The sequence below is a fragment of the Panulirus ornatus genome, chromosome 10, assembly GCF_036320965.1.
Source record: "Panulirus ornatus isolate Po-2019 chromosome 10, ASM3632096v1, whole genome shotgun sequence".
NCBI lineage: Eukaryota > Metazoa > Arthropoda > Malacostraca > Decapoda > Palinuridae > Panulirus > Panulirus ornatus.
The window spans coordinates 48,502,291-48,521,201 of record NC_092233.1 but is presented as its reverse complement, the minus strand read 5'-3'; the positions used below and the strand labels follow the sequence as shown (position 1 = coordinate 48,521,201).

Here is an 18,911-nt window from a genome sequence, read left to right as displayed (position 1 = left end):
ACGTCCACACACGCAAATATACATACCTACACAGCCTTCCATGGTTTACCCCAGACGCTTCACATGCCTTGCTTCAATCCACTGACAGCACGTCAACCCCTGTATACCACATGACTCCAATTCACTCTATTTCTTGCCCTCCTTTCACCCTCCTGCATGTTCAGGCCCCGATCACACAAAATCCTTTTCACTCCATCTTTCCACCTCCAATTTGGTCTCCCTCTTCTCCTCGTTCCCTCCACCTCCGACACATATATCCTCTTGGTCAATCTCTCCTCACTCATTCTCTCCATGTGCCCAAACCATTTCAAAACACCCTCTTCTGCTCTCTCAACCACGCTCTTTTTATTTCCACACATCTCTCTTACCCTTACGTTACTTACTCGATCAAACCACCTCACACCACACATTGTCCTCAAACATCTCATTTCCAGCACATCCATCCTCCTGCGCACATCTCTATCCATAGCCCACGCCTCGCAACCATACAACATTGTTGGAACCACTATTCCCTCAAACATACCCATTTTTGCTTTCCGAGATAATGTTCTCGACTTCCACACATTTTTCAAGGCTCCCAAAATTTTCGCCCCCTCCCCCACCCTATGATCCACTTCCGCTTCCATGGTTCCATCCGCTGACAGATCCACTCCCAGATATCTAAAACACTTCACTTCCTCCAGTTTTTCTCCATTCAAACTCACCTCCCAATTGACTTGACCCTCACCCCTACTGTACCTAATAACCTTGCTCTTATTCACATTTACTCTCAATTTTCTTCTTCCACACACTTTACCAAACTCAGTCACCAGCTTCTGCAGTTTCTCACATGAATCAGCCACCAGCGCTGTATCATCAGCGAACAACAACTGACTCACTTCCCAAGCTCTCTCATCCCCAACAGACTTCATACTTGCCCCTCTTTCCAGGACTCTTGCATTTACCTCCCTTACAACCCCATCCATAAACAAATTAAACAACCATGGAGACATCACACACCCCTGCCGCAAACCTACATTCACTGAGAACCAATCACTTTCCTCTCTTCCTACACGTACACATGCCTTACATCCTCGATAAAAACTTTTCACTGCTTCTAACAACTTGCCTCCCACACCATATATTCTTAATACCTTCCACAGAGCATCTCTATCAACTCTATTCTATTTTTATTCTCCCTAAAATTTAATGATACTCTCTCACCCCAACTCTCATTTGCCCTCTTTTTCACCTCTTGCACCTTTCTCTTGACATCCTGTCTCTTCCTTTTATATATCTCCCACTCAATTGCATTTTTTCCCTGCAAAAATCGTCCAAATGCCTCTCTCTTCTCTTTCACTAATAATCTTACCTCTTCATCCCACCACTCACTACCCTTTCTAATCAACCCACCTCCCACGCTTCTCATGCCACAAGCATCTTTTGTGCAATCCATCACTGATTCCCTAAATACATCCCATTCCTCCCCCACTCCCCTTACTTCAATTGTTCTCACCTTTTTCCATTCTGTACTCAGTCTCTCCTGGTACTTCCTCACACAAGTCTCCTTCCCAAGCTCACTCACTCTCACCACCCTCTTCACCCCAACATTCACTCTTCATTCATTCTTACAAAGAATGTAAGGTATATGTACGAGTGGGTAGAGAGGAAAGTGACTTGTTCCCAATGAATGTTTGTTTGCGGCTGGGGTGCGTGATGTCTCCATGGTTGTTAAAGTTGTTTATGGATCGGGTGGTTAGGAAGGCGAATGCAAGAGTTTTGGAGAGGGGGAAAAGTATGCAGCCTGTTGTGGATGAGAGGGCTTGGGAAGCGAGTCAGTTGTTCACTTATGAGACTGTGCCGGTGGCTGATTCAGGTGAGAAACTACAGAAATTGGTGACGTACTGGTTCATTTCATTGACAGCACGTTGACCCTAGTATACCTCATCGTTCAAATTCACTCTATTTCTTGCACACCTTTCACCCTGATCGCTCAAATTAATTTTCGCTCCATCCTTCCACCTCTAATTTGGTCTCCCGCTTCTCCTCATTCCCTCCACCTCTGACACAAATATTCTCTTTGTCAATCTTTCTTCACTCATTCTCTCCATGTGACCAAACCACCTTAACACATTGGGCTCTGCACTCTCAACCACACTCCTTTTATTAACACACATCTCTCTTACCCTTTCATTACTTACTCGATCAAACCACCTCACACCACATATTGTCCTCAAATATCTCATTTCCAACAGATCCTTCCTTATCCACACAACTCTGTCTATAGGCCATGCCTCGCAACCATATAACATTGTTGGAACCAAAATTCCTTCAAACATACCCATTTTTGCTCACTAAGTTTCTTGCCTTCCACACATTCTTCATCGCTCCCAGAACCCTCACTTCCTCCCCCACCCTTTGACTCACTTCTGCTTCCATGGTTCCATCCGCTGCCAATTTCACTCCCAGATATCTAAAACCCTGCACTTCCTTCAGTTTTTCTCCATTCAATCTTACCTCCCAATTAACTTGCCCCTCAACCCTACTGAACCAAATAACCTTGCTCTTATTCACATTTACTCTCAACTTCCTTCTTTCACACACTTTACCGTACTCAGCCTCCAACTTATGCAGTTTCTCTCCTGAATCAGCCACCAGCATTGTATCATCAGCGAACAACACCTGACTCACTTCCCAAGCCCTCTCATCCATAACAGACTGCATACTTGCCTCTCTCTCCAAAACTTTTATTGACCTCCCAACCACCCTTTTATTCACCTCCCCAACCATCCCATCCATAAACAAATTAAGCAACCATGGAGACATCATGCACCCCTGCCACAAACCAACATTCACTGGGAACAAATAACTTTCCTCTCTTCCTACTCATAATCGTGCCTTACATCTTTGGTAAAAACTTTTCACTGCTTCCTGTAACTTACCTCCCACACCATATACTCTTAAAATCTTCCACAGAGCATCTCTTATCAACCCTATCATATGCCTTCTCCAGATCCATTGATGCTACATACAGATCCAACTGTTTTTCTAAGTATTTCTCACATACATTCTTCAAAGCAAACACCTGATCCACACATCCTCTACCACCTCTGAAACCACACTGTTCTTCCACAGTCTGATGGAGAGTCAGTCTGATGCTTTTTTTTTTTTTTTTTTTTTTCTTGCTGTCTCCCGCGTTTGCGAGGTAGCGCAAGGAAACAGACGAAAGAAATGGCCCAACCCACCCCCATACACATGTATATACATACGTCCACACACGCAAATATACATACCTACACAGCTTTCCATGGTTTACCCCAGACACTTCACATGCCTTGATTCAATCCACTGACAGCACGTCAACCCCGGTATACCACATCGCTCCAATTCACTCTATTCCTTGCCCTCCTTTCACCCTCCTGCATGTTCAGGCCCTGATCACACAAAATCTTTTTCACTTCATCTTTCCACCTCCAATTTGGTCTCCCTCTTCTCCTCGTTCCCTCCACCTCCGACACATATATCCTCTTGGTCAATCTCTCCTCACTCATTCTCTCCACGTGCCCAAACCATTTCAAAACACCCTCTTCTGCTCTCTCAACCACGCTCTTTTTATTTCCACACATCTCTCTTACCCTTACGTTACTTACTCGATCAAACCACCTCACACCACACATTGTCCTCAAACATCTCATTTACAGCACATCCATCCTCCTGCGCACAACTCTATCCATAGCCCACGCCTCGCAACCATACAACATTGTTGGAACCACTATTCCTTCAAACATACCCATTTTTGCTTTCCGAGATAATGTTCTCGACTTCCACACATTCTTCAAGGCTCCCAGAATTTTCGCCCCCTCCCCCACCCTATGATCCACTTCGGCTTCCATGGTTCCATCCGCTGCCAGATCCACTCCCAGATATCTAAAACACTTCACTTCCTCCAGTTTTCCTCCATTCAAACTCACCTCCCAATTGACTTGACCCTCAACCCTACTGTACCTAATAACCTTGCTCTTATTCACATTTACTCTTAACTTTCTTCTTTCACACACTTTACCAAACTCAGTCACCAGCTTCTGCAGTTTCTCACATGAATCAGCCACCAGCGCTGTATCATCAGCGAACAACAACTGACTCACCTCCCAAGCTCTCTCATCCCCAACAAACTTCATACTTGCCCCTCTTTCCAAAACTCTTGCATTCACCTCCCTCACAACCCCATCCATAAACAAATTAAACAACCATGGAGACATCACACACCCCTGCCGCAAACCTACATTCACTGAGAACCAATCACTTTCCTCTCTTCCTACACGTACACATGCCTTACATCCTCGATAAAAACTTTTCACTGCTTCTAACAGCTTGTCTCCCACACCATATATTCTTAATACCTTCCACAGAGCATCTCTATCAACTCTATCATATGCCTTCTCCAGATCCATAAATGCTACATACAAATCCATTTGCTTTTCTAAGTATTTCTCACATACATTCTTCAAAGCAAACACCTGATCCACACATCCTCTACCACTTCTGAAACCACACTGCTCTTCCCCAATCTGATGCTCTGTACATGCCTTCACCCTCTCAATCAATATCCTCCCATATAATTTACCAGGAATACTCAACAAACTTATACCTCTGTAATTTGAGCACTCACTCTTATCCCCTTTGCCTTTGTACAATGGCACTATGCACACATTCCGCCAATCCTCAGGCACCTCACCATGAATCATACATACATTAAATAACCTTACCAACCAGTCAACAATACAGTCACCCCCTTTTTTAATAAATTCCACTGCAATACCATCCAAACCTGCTGCCTTGCCGGCTTTCATCTTCCGCAAAGCTTTTACTACCTCTTCTCTGTTTACCAAATCATTTTCCCTAACCCTCTCACTTTGCACACCACCTCGACCAAAACACCCTATATCTGCCACTCTATCATCAAACACATTCAACAAACCTTCAAAATACTCACTCCATCTCCTTCTCACATCACCACTACTTGTTATCACCTCCCCATTTGCGCCCTTCACTGAAGTTCCCATTTGCTCCCTTGTCTTACGCACTTTATTTACCTCCTTCCAGAACATCTTTTTATTCTCCCTAAAATTTAATGATACTCTCTCACCCCAACTCTCATTTGCCCTTTTTTTCACCTCTTGCACCTTTCTCTTGACCTCCTGTCTCTTTCTTTTATACATCTCCCACTCAATTGCATTTTTTCCCTGCAAAAATCGTCCAAATGCCTCTCTCTTCTCTTTCACTAATACTCTTACTTCTTCATCCCACCACTCACTACCCTTTCTAATCAACCCACCTCCCACTCTTCTCATGCCACAAGCATCTTTTGCGCAATCCATCACTGATTCCCTAAATACATCCCATTCCTCCCCCACTCCCCTTACTTCCATTGTTCTCACCTTTTTCCATTCTGTCTGATGCTTTATCCTCACAATTAATACCTTCCCATATAATTTTCTAGAAATACTCAATAAACTAATACCTCTGTAATTTGAACTCTCACTTTTATCCCCTTTGCCTTTGTACGATGGCATTATGCATGCATTTGATTAATCCTCGGGCACTTCACCACGAACCATACATACATTGAATATCCTTACCAACCAATGAACAATGCAGTCACCCCTTTTTTTAATAGATTCCCCTGCAGTATCATCCAAACCCGCCGCCTTGCCGGCTTTCATCTTCTGCAAAGCTTTCACTGCCTCTTTGTTTACCAAACCATTCTTCCTGACCCTCTCACTTCACACACCACCTCAACCAAAACACCTTATATCTGCCACTTTATCAGCAAACACATTTAACAAACTTTCAAAATACTCACTCCATCTCCTTCTCACTTCACCACTACTCGTTATTACCTCCTCATATGCCCCCTTCATCAATTTTCCCATTTGTTCTCTTGTTTTACGCACTTAATTACTTCCTTTCAAAACATCTTTTTATTCTCCCAAAAATTTAATGATACTCTCTCACCCCACCTCTCATTTGCCCTCTTTTTCACCTCTTGCACCTTTTATCTTGACCTCTTGCCTCTTTCTTTTATACATATCCCAGTCATTTGCACTTTTTTCCCTGCAAAAGACATCCAAATGCCTCTCTCTTGTTTTTCACTAACAATCTTACTTCTTCATCCCACCACTCAATACCCTTTCTAATTTGCCCACCTCCCACTTTTTTCATGCTGTAAGCATCTTTTGCGTAAGCCTTCACTGCTTGCCTAGATACATCATTTTCCTCCCCCACTCCCTTTACGTCATTTGCTCTCACCTTTTGCCATCCTGCACTCTGTCTCTCCTGGTACTTCCTCACTTAAGTCTCCTTTCCAAGCTCACTTACTCTCACCACTCTCTTCACCCCAACATTCTCTCTTCTTTTCTGAAAACCTTCTCAAATCTTCACCTTTGCCTCCACAAGATAATGATCCAGTTGCCCCTCTCAGCACATTAACATCCAAAAGTCCCTCTTTCACACACTTATCAGTTAACACGTAATCCAATAGCACTCCTACTTACATATGTATACTTATGCATATCTCTTTTTAGAACAGTTATTCCCAATCACCACTCCCTGTTCAGTACGAAAATCTACAAGCTCTTCACCATTTCCATTAACAACACTGAACACATCATGTGACTCCCAATTAACTTGTCCCTCAACCCTACTGAACCTAATAAACTTGCTCTTATTCACATTTACTCTCAACTTTCTTCTATCACACTCTTTACCAAACTCAGTCACCAACCTCTTCAGTTTTTCCCCCGAATCAGCAACCAGCACTGTAACATCAGCGAACAAGTGACTCACTTCCCAAGCCCTATTATCAGTAACACACTGCATACTTGCCCCTCTCTCCAAAACTCTTGCATTCACCTCCCTAACACCCCATCCATAAACAAATTGAATAACCATGGAAACATCACGCACCCCTGCCTCAAACCAACATTCTCTTGAAACCAATCACTTTCCTCTCTTTCTACTTGTACACATGCCTTACATCCTTGGTAAAAACTTTTCACTACTTCTAGCAACTTACCTTCCACAAAACCTTTCACAAAGCATCTCTATCAACTGTATCATTTGCCTTCTCCAGATCCATAAATGCTACATAAAAATCCATCTGTTTTTCTAAGTATTTCTCACATACATTCTTCAAAGCAAACACCTGATCCTCACATCCTCTACCACTTCTGAAACCACAGTGCTCTTCCCCAATCTGATTCTCTGTACATGCTTTCACCTTCTGAATCAATACGCTCCAATATAATTTCCCAGGAATACTCAACTAACTTATGCCTCTGTAATTTGCACACACCTTTATCCCCTTTGCCTTTGTACAATGGCACTATGCATGCATTCCACTAATCCTCAGGTACTTCATCATGATCCATACATACACTGAATATCCTTACCAACCAGTCACCCCCTTTTTAATAAATTCCACTGCAATAACATCCAAACCTGCCGCCTTGCTGGCTTTCATCTTCCACAGAGCTTTTACTATCTCTTCCCTGTTTACCAAACCAGTCTCCCTGACCCTTTCACTTCGCGCACCACCTTGACCAATACACCCCATATCTGCCACTCTTATCATCAAACACATTCAACAAACCTTCAAAATACTCACTCTGTCTCCTTCTCACCTCATCACTACTTGTTATTACCTCCCCATTTACCCCTTCGCCAATGTTCTCATTAGTTCTTTTGTCTTACGCATGTTATTTACCTCCTTCCAAAACATCTTTCCATTCTCCCTAAAATTTAATGATTCTCTCTCACCCCAACTCTTATTTGTCCTCTTTTTCATCTCTTGCATCTTTCTCTTGACCTCCTGCTGGTTTCTTTTAAACATCTCCTAATCATTTCAAGTACTTCTCTGCAAAAATTGTCCAAACATCTTCTCTTGTCTTTCACTAACAATCTTACTTCTTCATCCCACCACTCACTACCCTTTAAAAATAATCTGCCCCTCTCCCACCTTTCTCATGCCTCATGCATCTTTTGCGCAAGCCATCACTGTTTCCCTAAATACATCCCATTCCTCCCCCGCTCCCATTATGTCATTTGCTCTCACCTTGTGTCATTCTGCACTGTCTCTCCTGGTACTTCCTCACACAAGTCTCCTTTCTAAGCTCACTTACTCTCTCCTCTCTCTTCTCCCCAACATTCTCTCCTCTTTTCTGAAAACCTGTACAAATTTACACATTTGCCTCCACAAGATAGTGATCAGGCAGCCCTCCAACTCCCCATCTCAGCACATTGACATCCAAGAGTCTCTCTTTTACACACCTATCAATTAACATATAATCTAGTAGCGCTTTCAGACCATCACTGGCACATAAATCCACAAGCTCTTTACCATTTCCATTTACAACACTGAACACCCCATGTACACCAGGTGCACCCTCAACTGTTAACATTACTCACCTTTGCATTCAGATCACCCATCACTATAGCCCAGTCTCGTGCATCAAAGCTGCTAACACATGCACTCTGCTTTTCCCAAAACACTTGTCTCTCACTATCTTTCTTCTCATGACCAGGTGCATAGGTACCAATGATCACCCATCTCTTTCCATCCACTTTCAGTTTTACCCACATCAGTGTAGAGTTTACTTTCTTACACTCTATCATATGCTCCCAAAACTCCTGCTTCAGGAGTAGTGCTGTTCCTTCCTTTGCTCACCATCCCCTGACTTTACTCTCAAGACATTCCCAAAACACTCTTCCCCTTTCCTCTTGAGCTTTGTTTCACTCAAGCCAAAACATCCAGCTTCCTTTCCTCAAACATACTACCTATCTCTCCTTTTTTCTCATCTTGGTTGCATCCACAAACATTCAGACACCCCAATCTGAGCCTTCGAGGAGAATGAGCACTTCCTGCATGACTCCTGGATATTTTGTTTAGGTTGACCAGTGTATGGAAAAATTTAGGATGTAGCATGTGATAACAGTGCTTAGGATGCCACTACAATCATTTATGGCATATTGATTCATTCTGAGGCATATGCAGGCAAATATAAAATTAGATATACCCCAGTCATTGAGAAGAAAAGAATGCACTGTGTGATCATTGGGTTAAGAGATTTTTTTTGTAATTGCCTTCGTTCTGTGTGCTGATTAGGATCAGTAGTATGTAGCTTTTTGATCTATTTATTAATATATTTCTTTAGTAGCATGGGTTAGTATGGATGGAGTGAAGTAGCCTTTGAATGTTTTTCTTAACATTTTGTTGTAAATTTTTGCTATGGCTTTTATAAAGTGAATACTCTTTACTGTTGCAGTTGTTTGATTAATGTGAAGTTTTAGTTTTAAGTCTTATTTCTTTATCACTCTATTTCTCTACAGGCAAGTAATGCAGCAAGCCGCAAGCCCAGTGATTATGACTTGTTGACCTTAGAGCACGTAGCAGGCATGACAGACAACTTGCTTGTTAAGCTGTTTGCTGAGTTTGAATCCAACGAAATGTGGAGAAGGTTCACATATACATGTGGCATGCTTCCTGCAGCTTGCTCAAAATACTTTCAGAGCTTTGGCAGTGAACACAAGGCACGAGCAGGCATGAAGTCTCATCTCCAAGCTCATCTTAAAAGCCTCATGGAGATCCATAAAAGTAAGTATTGCATGGATCTCATACCATAAGTAGGCAGTTGAATACTGTATTAGAATATCATTAATACATGCTGATGAGGAAAAGTATCATATAAGTTGTGTTGTAAAATGTCATGATAAATTTGTCACAGTCAGTTGGTATTTCATAGAAGCTTAGCCTCCTATTTTTCAGTTAGCTTTATCAAGCAGAATATGAGATGTATGCATGATAATCTGATCAATATGGACACAACCCAAATGTATAACAGAATTGAAAGCGCCTCAGATAAACATGTAAATGCTAGGAAATGTGCTGCCTCAGAATCTTTGAATCCAACATGTGGTTAGCAGCATCTATCCCATGCATGCCTTTCTTTCTCATGCATGTTTAGGCCATGAGCATTCAAAATCCCTTTCACTTCATCCTTTTATATCCTATTTGGTCTCCTCATTCTTCTTTTCCCCTCCACTTCTGACACATATCCTCTTTATTAATCTCTCCTTACTCATTCTCTCCATATGTCCAAACCATTTCAGACATTCTCCCTCTTACCCATTTGTTACTTACTCGATCACACCACTTCACCAACTTATTGTCCACAAACATTTCCAGCACATCTACCCTCAACTGTATATCCACATCTATAACCATATCTATGCATCCATACAACAATGTTGGGACAACTATATTTTCAAACATACCCATTTACTCTCTCCCAGATGACCTCCTTCCACACATTCCTCAGTGCTTTCAGAACCTTTGCCCCTTCTCCCACCCTCACTTCTTTATTCTTGGTACCATTCTCTCCCATGTCCATTCTCTGTCCATGTCCATTCAAACTCACATCCCAGCTAACTTGTCCCTCTTTCTTGCTAAGCCTAGTAATATTGCTCTTGTTCACAATTGCTCTCAACCTCTTCTTTTCACACATTCTTTCAAACTCAGATACCATCTACAATTCATTTCTTGAATGTCTGCCAGTGCTATGTCATCAGCAAGGAACTCGCTTCCCATGCCCCCTCACCCCTTAAAGATTTCATACTTTCCCTTCTTTCCAAGATCCTTGCATTTACTTCCCACACCACCTCATCCATGAACATATTAAACAATTATTGTGATTTTTTTTCACCCCAGCCATAGACCCACCTTCACCTGCAACCACCCCTTCTCTACCTACTTGCACACGTAACTTACACCCTTGAAAACTTCTCACTGTTTCTAGTAGCTTTCTTACCTTACCATGTATTTCAAAGACCTTCCACACTGCATCTCCATCAATTTTGTTATATAGAGTCACTAGATTCATAAAGGTTACATAGAAATTTGTATGTTTCTCATACATATTTCTCACACATTCTTCAGTGCATGCATCTTGGCACCATACATGCATTCCACCGATCCTCAAGCACCTCTCTATGATCCAAGCAAACATTTATTTCCATTCTTACTAACATGGTTATTGAGAAGACTATATACAATACACCACTTGGAAGAAGTGATCATATAATGCTCAAGTTTTGATAATTGGTAAAAGAGGATATTACAAGAGCAGAGGTGAGACAGGAAATAGAGGAAATATAATCGTGGAAATTATGTAAACCTCAATCAGTTCATTGGTAACAAAAGTTGGGAAATAGAATTCACTAACCAGGAAACAACGCCAGTGCTTAAAAAAGCATAAGACTCAAACATAACTAATTGTCTTAGTTAAGCTTTTAACAAAATTTTATCATGACAAGGAATAGATATTATGTCTTTGACTTGAACCCAAGACATAGTTAAGTTGCAACCATATTGCTCACCACTAAATGTAGCTGGTACTTTGTGCTAAAATACTGATATTTGACAAAGAAAAGCACAATAATTGTGTTGGAATATTTAAGTAAAATATCAATGTATTTCACCGTGCATGAATTAACAGCATATCGAATCTCGGCAAATACGAAGAGGTATTTATTTGCCTGCAACATAAGAATGTGGTCAACAGCTTAACATTCCCAGTGTGTAGATATAAATAAACACCAAGGCGGCAACTGTCAAACATGGAAAGTGAATCTACACCAATGAAAGCTGAAGGAAGTATCACGAAAAGGAACTCAAATTGGATTGCACAAGAAACTTTTTATCTAGCAAAGGTCTACCAAGAACATGCAAACCTGCTAAAGGCAGATTTCGATAAGTCAGGGTGCACAGGAAAGAAGAAGCAGGAAGCATAGGAGACTATTGTGGTAAAGCTCAAGAAAACATACCCAGATGGAAATCGAGATGTAAAGGATTGCCTGAAATGCCAGCAAACTATCAAATCAGCTGCAAGACCAAGAAAAGCTGAATGAATATTACAAAGCTGTCACTGGAACTGGTAAGGATTTTGGGAAATCATAAAATACTTGAAAAATATTGCAAGAACAATAACATGTCCAGCAACAGGTCAATGTTGAACTGGCTGATAGTGTCATCACCATCAGCTTCCTTTTCGTCATGCTCTTCTTCTTCCCAAGATGTATAGATATTTCTATCCTTGCGAATGTTATGGAGTATAGCACAGACTTCTGTGATCCTGCACACCTTTGCAGGAGGGCTGACTTTGATTTAAGTGTGGAGTACATGAAAAAATTTGTTTCCACAGGCCTATTCCCCTCTCAATGACACTTCTTGTGTTCCTGTGGGCCCTGAAATTTTTATAATGGACTATATTCATCATCTAATGAATATTTGATATCTATCTCTCTCTAGTTACTAATAATCATGATGTCTTTTTTTATTCAGGATAATAGGCATATGTTTGAGTACTATTTTTTTTTTTTTTTTTTTTTTTTTTTTTTTTGCCGCAGTCTCCCGTGTCTGCGAGGTAGTGCAAGGAAACACGAAAGAAATGGCCCAACCCACCCCCATACACATGTATATACATACACGTCCACACACGCAAATATACATACCTACACAGCTTTCCATGGTTTACCCCAGACGCTTCACATGCCCTGATTCAATCCACTGACAACACGTCAACCCCGGTATACCACATCGATCCAATTCACTCTATTCCTTGCCCTCCTTTCACCCTCCTGCATGTTCAGGCCCCGATCACACAAAGTCTTTTTCACTCCATCTTTCCACCTCCAATTTGGTCTCCCACTTCTCCTTGTTCCCTCCACCTCCGACACTTATATCCTCTTGGTCAATCTTTCCTCACTCATTCTCTCCATGTACCCAAACCATTTCAAAACACCCTCTTCTGCTCTCTCAACCACGCTCTTTTTATTTCCACACATCTCTCTTACCCTTACATTACTTACTCGATCAAACCACCTCACACCACACATTGTCCTCAAACATCTCATTTCCAGCACATCCACCCTCCTGCGCACAACTCTATCTATAGCCCACGCCTTGCAACCATACAACATTGTTGGAACCACTATTCCTTCAAACATACCCATTTTTGCTTTCCGAGATAATGTTCTCGACTTCCACACATTCTTCAAGGCTCCCAGGATTTTCGCCCCCTCCCCCACCCTATGATCCACTTCCGCTTCCATGGTTCCATCCGCTGCCAGATCCACTCCCAGATATCTAAAACACTTTACTTCCTCCAGTTTATCTCCATTCAAACTTACCTTTCCTCCAGTTTTTCTCCATTCAAACTTACCTCCCAATTGACTTGACCCTCAACCCTACTGTACCTAATAACCTTGCTCTTATTCACATTTACTCTTAACTTTCTTCTTTCACACACTTTACCAAACTCAGTCACCAGCTTCTGCAGTTTCTCACATGAATCAGTCAGCAGCTGATATATAATTTACAAGACATACCTGTTACCATTGGACTGGGAGCTAGGCTGAGGTAGAAGATTGGAATGAGTAACCACTTGTTACTGGGGTAGCCACTGTCTACCTGTAGGTGGCTCCCAGCTGCTATAGTTCCCCATTTAAATGTTGCATGGAGATGGAGTCCACTTTCTCTTAGAATCTGAGCATCATGCATTGTTCCCGGCCATCTTGCAACTATGTCTAGGATTCTATGATTTTTGTCAAACACTATTTGAACATTGAAGCTGTGCTGTCTTTTTCAATCGTCATATTCAGCCTCAAAGTCATTTCGTGCAACAATTCTGACATAAGTTCTGTCTGTACATCTTATCACTCTTGGAAATCCAGCAGTCTGCATGAATTCTGCTTGTTATGTTTGGGTTTCTTGTGGAGTGTGTGGGAATTTGATGAATTGACTCAGTATATCATTTGATGACAGTGCATACACAGTGTCACGGATAACCCTGTTTATGGTCTGTTGCGATGGTCTAAAAGCATCACTGTTGCAAAGTTGCATCTTCCCGGTGGGTAGGTAATGTTAGGATCACTTTCATCTCAGGTATGAGTGTACTATTCTTAGCAGTAGGAACTCAGACATATGTCAGGGAATGGCTAGATATCTATCTTTTTTTTAGTATTATACTTAATCGCTGCTTCCTGCGTCAGCGAGGTAACACCAGGAAACTGACGAAGAATGGCCCATCCACTCACATACACATATATATACATGATATATACATAAATGCCCATACATACATATACATATACATACATATACATATACATACATATACATATACATGAGAGGCAAGTGTTTTGGGAGCAGCTGAGTGAGAGTGTCAGCAGCTTTGATGTATGAGACAGGGTTATAGTGATGGTTGATTTAAATGCGAAGGTAAGTAATGTGGCAGTTGTGGGTATAATTGATGTGCATGGGGCGTTCAGTGTTGTAAATGGAAATGGTGAAGAGCTTGTGGATTTGCGTGCTGAAAAAGATGGGTGATTGGGAATACCAAGTTTAAAAAGAGAGATATACATAAGTATACATATGTGAGTAGGAGGTTGGTCAAAGGGCATTATTGGATTATGTGTTAATTGATAGGCATGAAAAAGAGAGACTTTTGGATGTTAATATGTTGAGAGGGGCAGCTGGAGGGATGTCTGATCACTGTCTTGTGGAGGTGAAGGGGAAGATTTGTAGAGGTTTTCAAAAAAGAAGAGAGAATGTTGGGGAGAAGAGAGTGGTGAAAGTATGTGAGCTTGGAAAGGAGACTTGTATGAGGAAGTACCAGGAGAGAGTGAGTGTAGAATGGCAAAAGGTAAAAGCAAATGACATAAAGGGAGTGCGTGAGGAATGAGATGTATTTAGGGAAACAGTAATGGATTATGCAAAAGATGCATGTGGCATGAGAAAGGGTATTGAGTGGTGGGATGAAGAAGTAAGGTTGTTAGCAAAAGAGAAAAGAGAGGCATTCGGACGATACTTGCAGGAAAGTAGTGCAAATGACTGGGAGACCTGTAAAAGGAAGCAGCAAGAGGTCAAGAGAAAGGTGCAAGGATTGAAAAAGAGGGCAAATGAGAGCTAGGGTGAGAGAGTATCATTGAATTTTAGGGAGAATGAAAAGATGTCTTGCAAAGAGGTAAATAACATCATTAGAAAAGAGAACAAATGGGAACATTTGTGAAGGGGGCAAGTGGGGAGGTAAAAACAGATAGTGATGAAGTGAGAGGGAGAGGGAGTGAGTATTTTGAAGGTTTGTTGAATGTGTTTGATGATAGGGTAGCAGATGTAGGGTGTTTTGGTTGGGATGGTGTGCGAAGTGAGTGGGTCAGGGAGAATGGTTTGGTAAAGAGAGAAGAGATATTGAAAGGTTTGCAGAAGATGAAATCTGGCAAGGCAGCAGGTTTGAATGATATTGCAGTGGAATTTATGAAAACGGGGTGACTATGTTGTTGATTGGTTGGTAAGGATATTCAGTGTATGTGTGGACCAGTGAAGTGCCTGAGGATTGGCAGAATGCATGCATAGTGCCATTGTACAAAGGCAAAAGGGATAAAGGTGAGTGTTCAAACTACAGAGGCATAAATTTATTGAGTATTTCTGGGGATTATGTAGGAGGTTATTGATTGAGAAGGTGAAGGCATGTACAGAGCATCAGATTGGGGAAGAGAATTGTAGTTTCAGAAGTGGTAGAGGATGTGTGGATCAGGTGTTTGCTTTGAAGAATGTATGTGAGAAATACTTAGAAAAACAGATGGATTTGTATGTAGCATTTATGGATCTGAAGCAGGCATATGACAGAGTTGATAGAGATGCTCTGTGGAAGGTTTTAAGAGTATGAGGTGTGGGAGGTAAGTTGCTAGAAGCAGTGAAAAGTTTTTACCAAGGCTGTAGGCATTTGTATGAGTAGGAAGAGAGGAAAGTGATTGGTCCCCAGTGAATGTCGGTTTAGGGCATGGGTGTGTGATGTCCCCACGGTTGTTTAATTTGTTTTTGGATGGGGTGGTTAGGAAGGTAAATGCAAGAGTTGGGGATGGGAGGGCCTGAGAAGTAAGTCATTTGTTGTTCACTGATGATACAGCTCTAGTGGATGACTGGTGTGAGAAACTGTAGAAGTTGGTGACTGATTTTGGAAAATTGTGTGAAAGGAGAAAGTTGAGAGTAAATTTGAATAAGAGCAAGGTTATTAGATTCAGTAGGGTTGAGGGACAAGTTAATTGGGATGTAAGTTTAAAGTGAGAAAAATTGGAGGAAGTGAAGTGTTTTAGATATCTGAATGTGGACATAGCAGCAAATGGAACCATGGAAGCGGAAGCGAGTCACAGGATGGGGAGGGGACAGAGGTTCTGGAAGTGATGAAGAATGTGTGGAAGGAGAGAATGTTATTGTAGAGCAAAAATGATTGAAGGGATAGTAGTTCCAATAATGTTATATGGTTGCGAGACATGGGCTGTAGGGAGAGTTGTACAGACCTTTCCGTGGTTTACCCGAGACATTTCACATGCCCTGGTTCATTCCATTGATGGCACATTGACCACATCATTCCAATTCACTCTATTCCTTGCATGCTTCTCACCCTCCTGTGTATATTCAGGCCTTGTTTGTTAAGAATCTTTTTAATTCCATCCTTCACCTCCAGTTTGGTCTCCTGCTTATCCTTGTTCCCTCCACCTCTGACACATATATCCTCTTTGTCAACTTTTCCTCTCTCATTCTCTCCATATGTGCAAACCAGTTCAACACACCCTCTTCTGCTCATCTCAACCACACTCTTTTTATTTCCACACATCTCTCTTACCCTTTGATTACTTACTTGATCAAACCCCCTCACACCACATGAAGTGTTTAATTTGTTTAAGGATGGGGTTGTTAGGGAGGTGAATGCAAGAGTTTTGGAAAGAGGGGCAAGTATGCAGTCCGTTGTGGATTAGAGAGCTTGGGAAGTGAGTCAGTTGTTGTTTGCTGATGATACAGTGCTGGTGGCTGACTCATGTGAGAAACTGCAGAAGCTGGTGACTGAGTTTGGTAAAGTGTGTGAAAGAAGAAAGCTGAGAGTAAATGTGAATAAGAGCAAGGTTATTAGTTACAGTTGGGTTGAGGGACAAGTCAATTGGGAGGTAAGTTTGAATGGAGAAAAACTGGAGGAAGTGAAGTGTTTTAGATATCTGGGAGTGGATTTGGCAGCGGATGGAACCATGGAAGCGGAAGTGAATCATAGGGTCGGGGAGGGGGCGAAAGTTCTGGGAGCATTGAAGAATGTGTGGAAGTGGAGAACATTATCTCAGAAAGCAAAAATGGGTATGTTTGAAGGAATAGTGGTTCCAATATTGCTATATGGTTGCAAGGCGTGGGCTGTGGATAGAGTTGTGCGGAGGAGGGTGGATGTGCTGGAAATGAGGTGCTTGAGGACAATATGTGGTGTGAGGTGGTTTGATCGAGTAAGTAATAATAGGGTAAGAGAGATGTGTGGAAACAAAAAGAGTGTGGTTGAGAGAGCAGAAGAGGGTGTTTTGAAATGGTTTGGTCACATGGAGAGAATGAGTAAGGAAAGATTGACCACGAGGATATATGACATTGTTAGAGGTGGAGGGAACGAGGAGAAGTGGGAGACCAAATTGGAGGTGGAAAGATGGAGTGAAAAAGATTTTGAGTGATCGGGCCTGAACATGCAGGAGGGTGAAAGGCGTGCAAGGAATAGAGTGAATCGGAACAATATGGTATACCAGGGTCGACGTGCTGTCAATGGATTGAACCAGGGCATGTGAAGTGTGTGGGATAAACCATAGAAAGTTCTATGGGGCCTGGATGTGGAAAGGGAGCTGTGGTTTCAGTGCATTATTACATGACAGCTAGAGACTGAATGTGAATGAATGTGGCCTTTGTTGTTTTTTCCTAGCGCTACCTCGTGCACATGAGGGGGGAGGGGGTTGTTATTTCATGTGTGGCTGGGTGGCGATGGGAATGAATAAAGGCAGAGAGTATGAATTATGTACATGTGTATATATGTATATGTCTGTGTGTATACATATGTATACTGTGAGATGTATAGGTATGTATATGTGCGTGTGTGAACATGTATGTATATACATGTGTATGTGGGTGGGTTTGGCCATTCTTTCATCTGTTTCCTTGCGCTACCTCGCTAACGCGGGAGACAGCAACAAAGTATAATATTGTAAATATATATTTGTCCAAACCTGCTGCCTTGCTGGCTTTCATCTTCCGCAAAGCTTTTACTACCTCTTCTCTATTTACCAAATCATTCTCCGTAACCCTCTCACCACACGACCTTGCACTAAAACACTCTGTATCTGCCACTCTACCATCAAACACATTCAACAAACCTTCAAAATACTCACTTCATCTTCTCACATCACCACTACTTTTTATCACCTCCCCATTAGCCCCCTTCACCGATGTTCCCATTTGTTCTCTTGTTTTATGCATTTTATTTACTTCCTTCCAAAACATCTTTTTATTCTCCCTAAAATTTAATGATACTCTCTCACCCCAACTCTCATTTGCCCTCTTTTTCACCTCATGCACCTTTCTCGTGACCTCCTGCCTCTTTCTTTTATACAACTCCCTGCAATTATTATACATCTCCCTGCATTGTTACCCTGCAAAAATCGTCCAAATGCCTCCCCGTCGTGAAAGAGAGGTAGTGCTAGGAAAAGAAAACAAAGGCCACATTTACTCATACTCATTCTATAACTGTCATATGCAATGCACTGAAACCATAGCTTTCTTCCACATCCAGGCCCCACAAAACTTTCCATGGTTTACTCCAGACACTTCACATGCCCTGGTTCAATCTATTGACAGCACGTCGACCCCGATATACCACATCGTTCCAGTTCACTCTGTTCCTTGCACGCTTTTCACCTCCTGCCTGTTCAAGCCCCGATCGCTCAAAATCTTTTTCACTCCATCATTCCACCTGCAGTTTGGTCTCCCACTTCTCGTTCCCTCCACCTCTGACCCATATATC

The 18,911-nt window shown here is 41.9% G+C and overlaps 1 protein-coding gene across 7 annotated transcripts in view; it reads left to right on the top strand.

The window, feature by feature from the left end:
* Nucleotides 1-18,911, top strand: part of LOC139750936 (uncharacterized) — a 244,969-nt gene that overhangs the window by 28,948 nt on the left and 197,110 nt on the right. For 6 of the 7 annotated variants that reach the window (XM_071665854.1, XM_071665850.1, XM_071665849.1 and 3 more), the window contains exon 3: nt 9,367-9,631. The exons of the other annotated variant lie outside the window; for it this stretch is intronic. In XM_071665854.1, the coding sequence (XP_071521955.1) occupies nt 9,367-9,631 (265 nt within the window). The remainder of the gene's footprint in view (nt 1-9,366; nt 9,632-18,911) is intronic. 7 annotated transcript variants of the gene reach the window in all.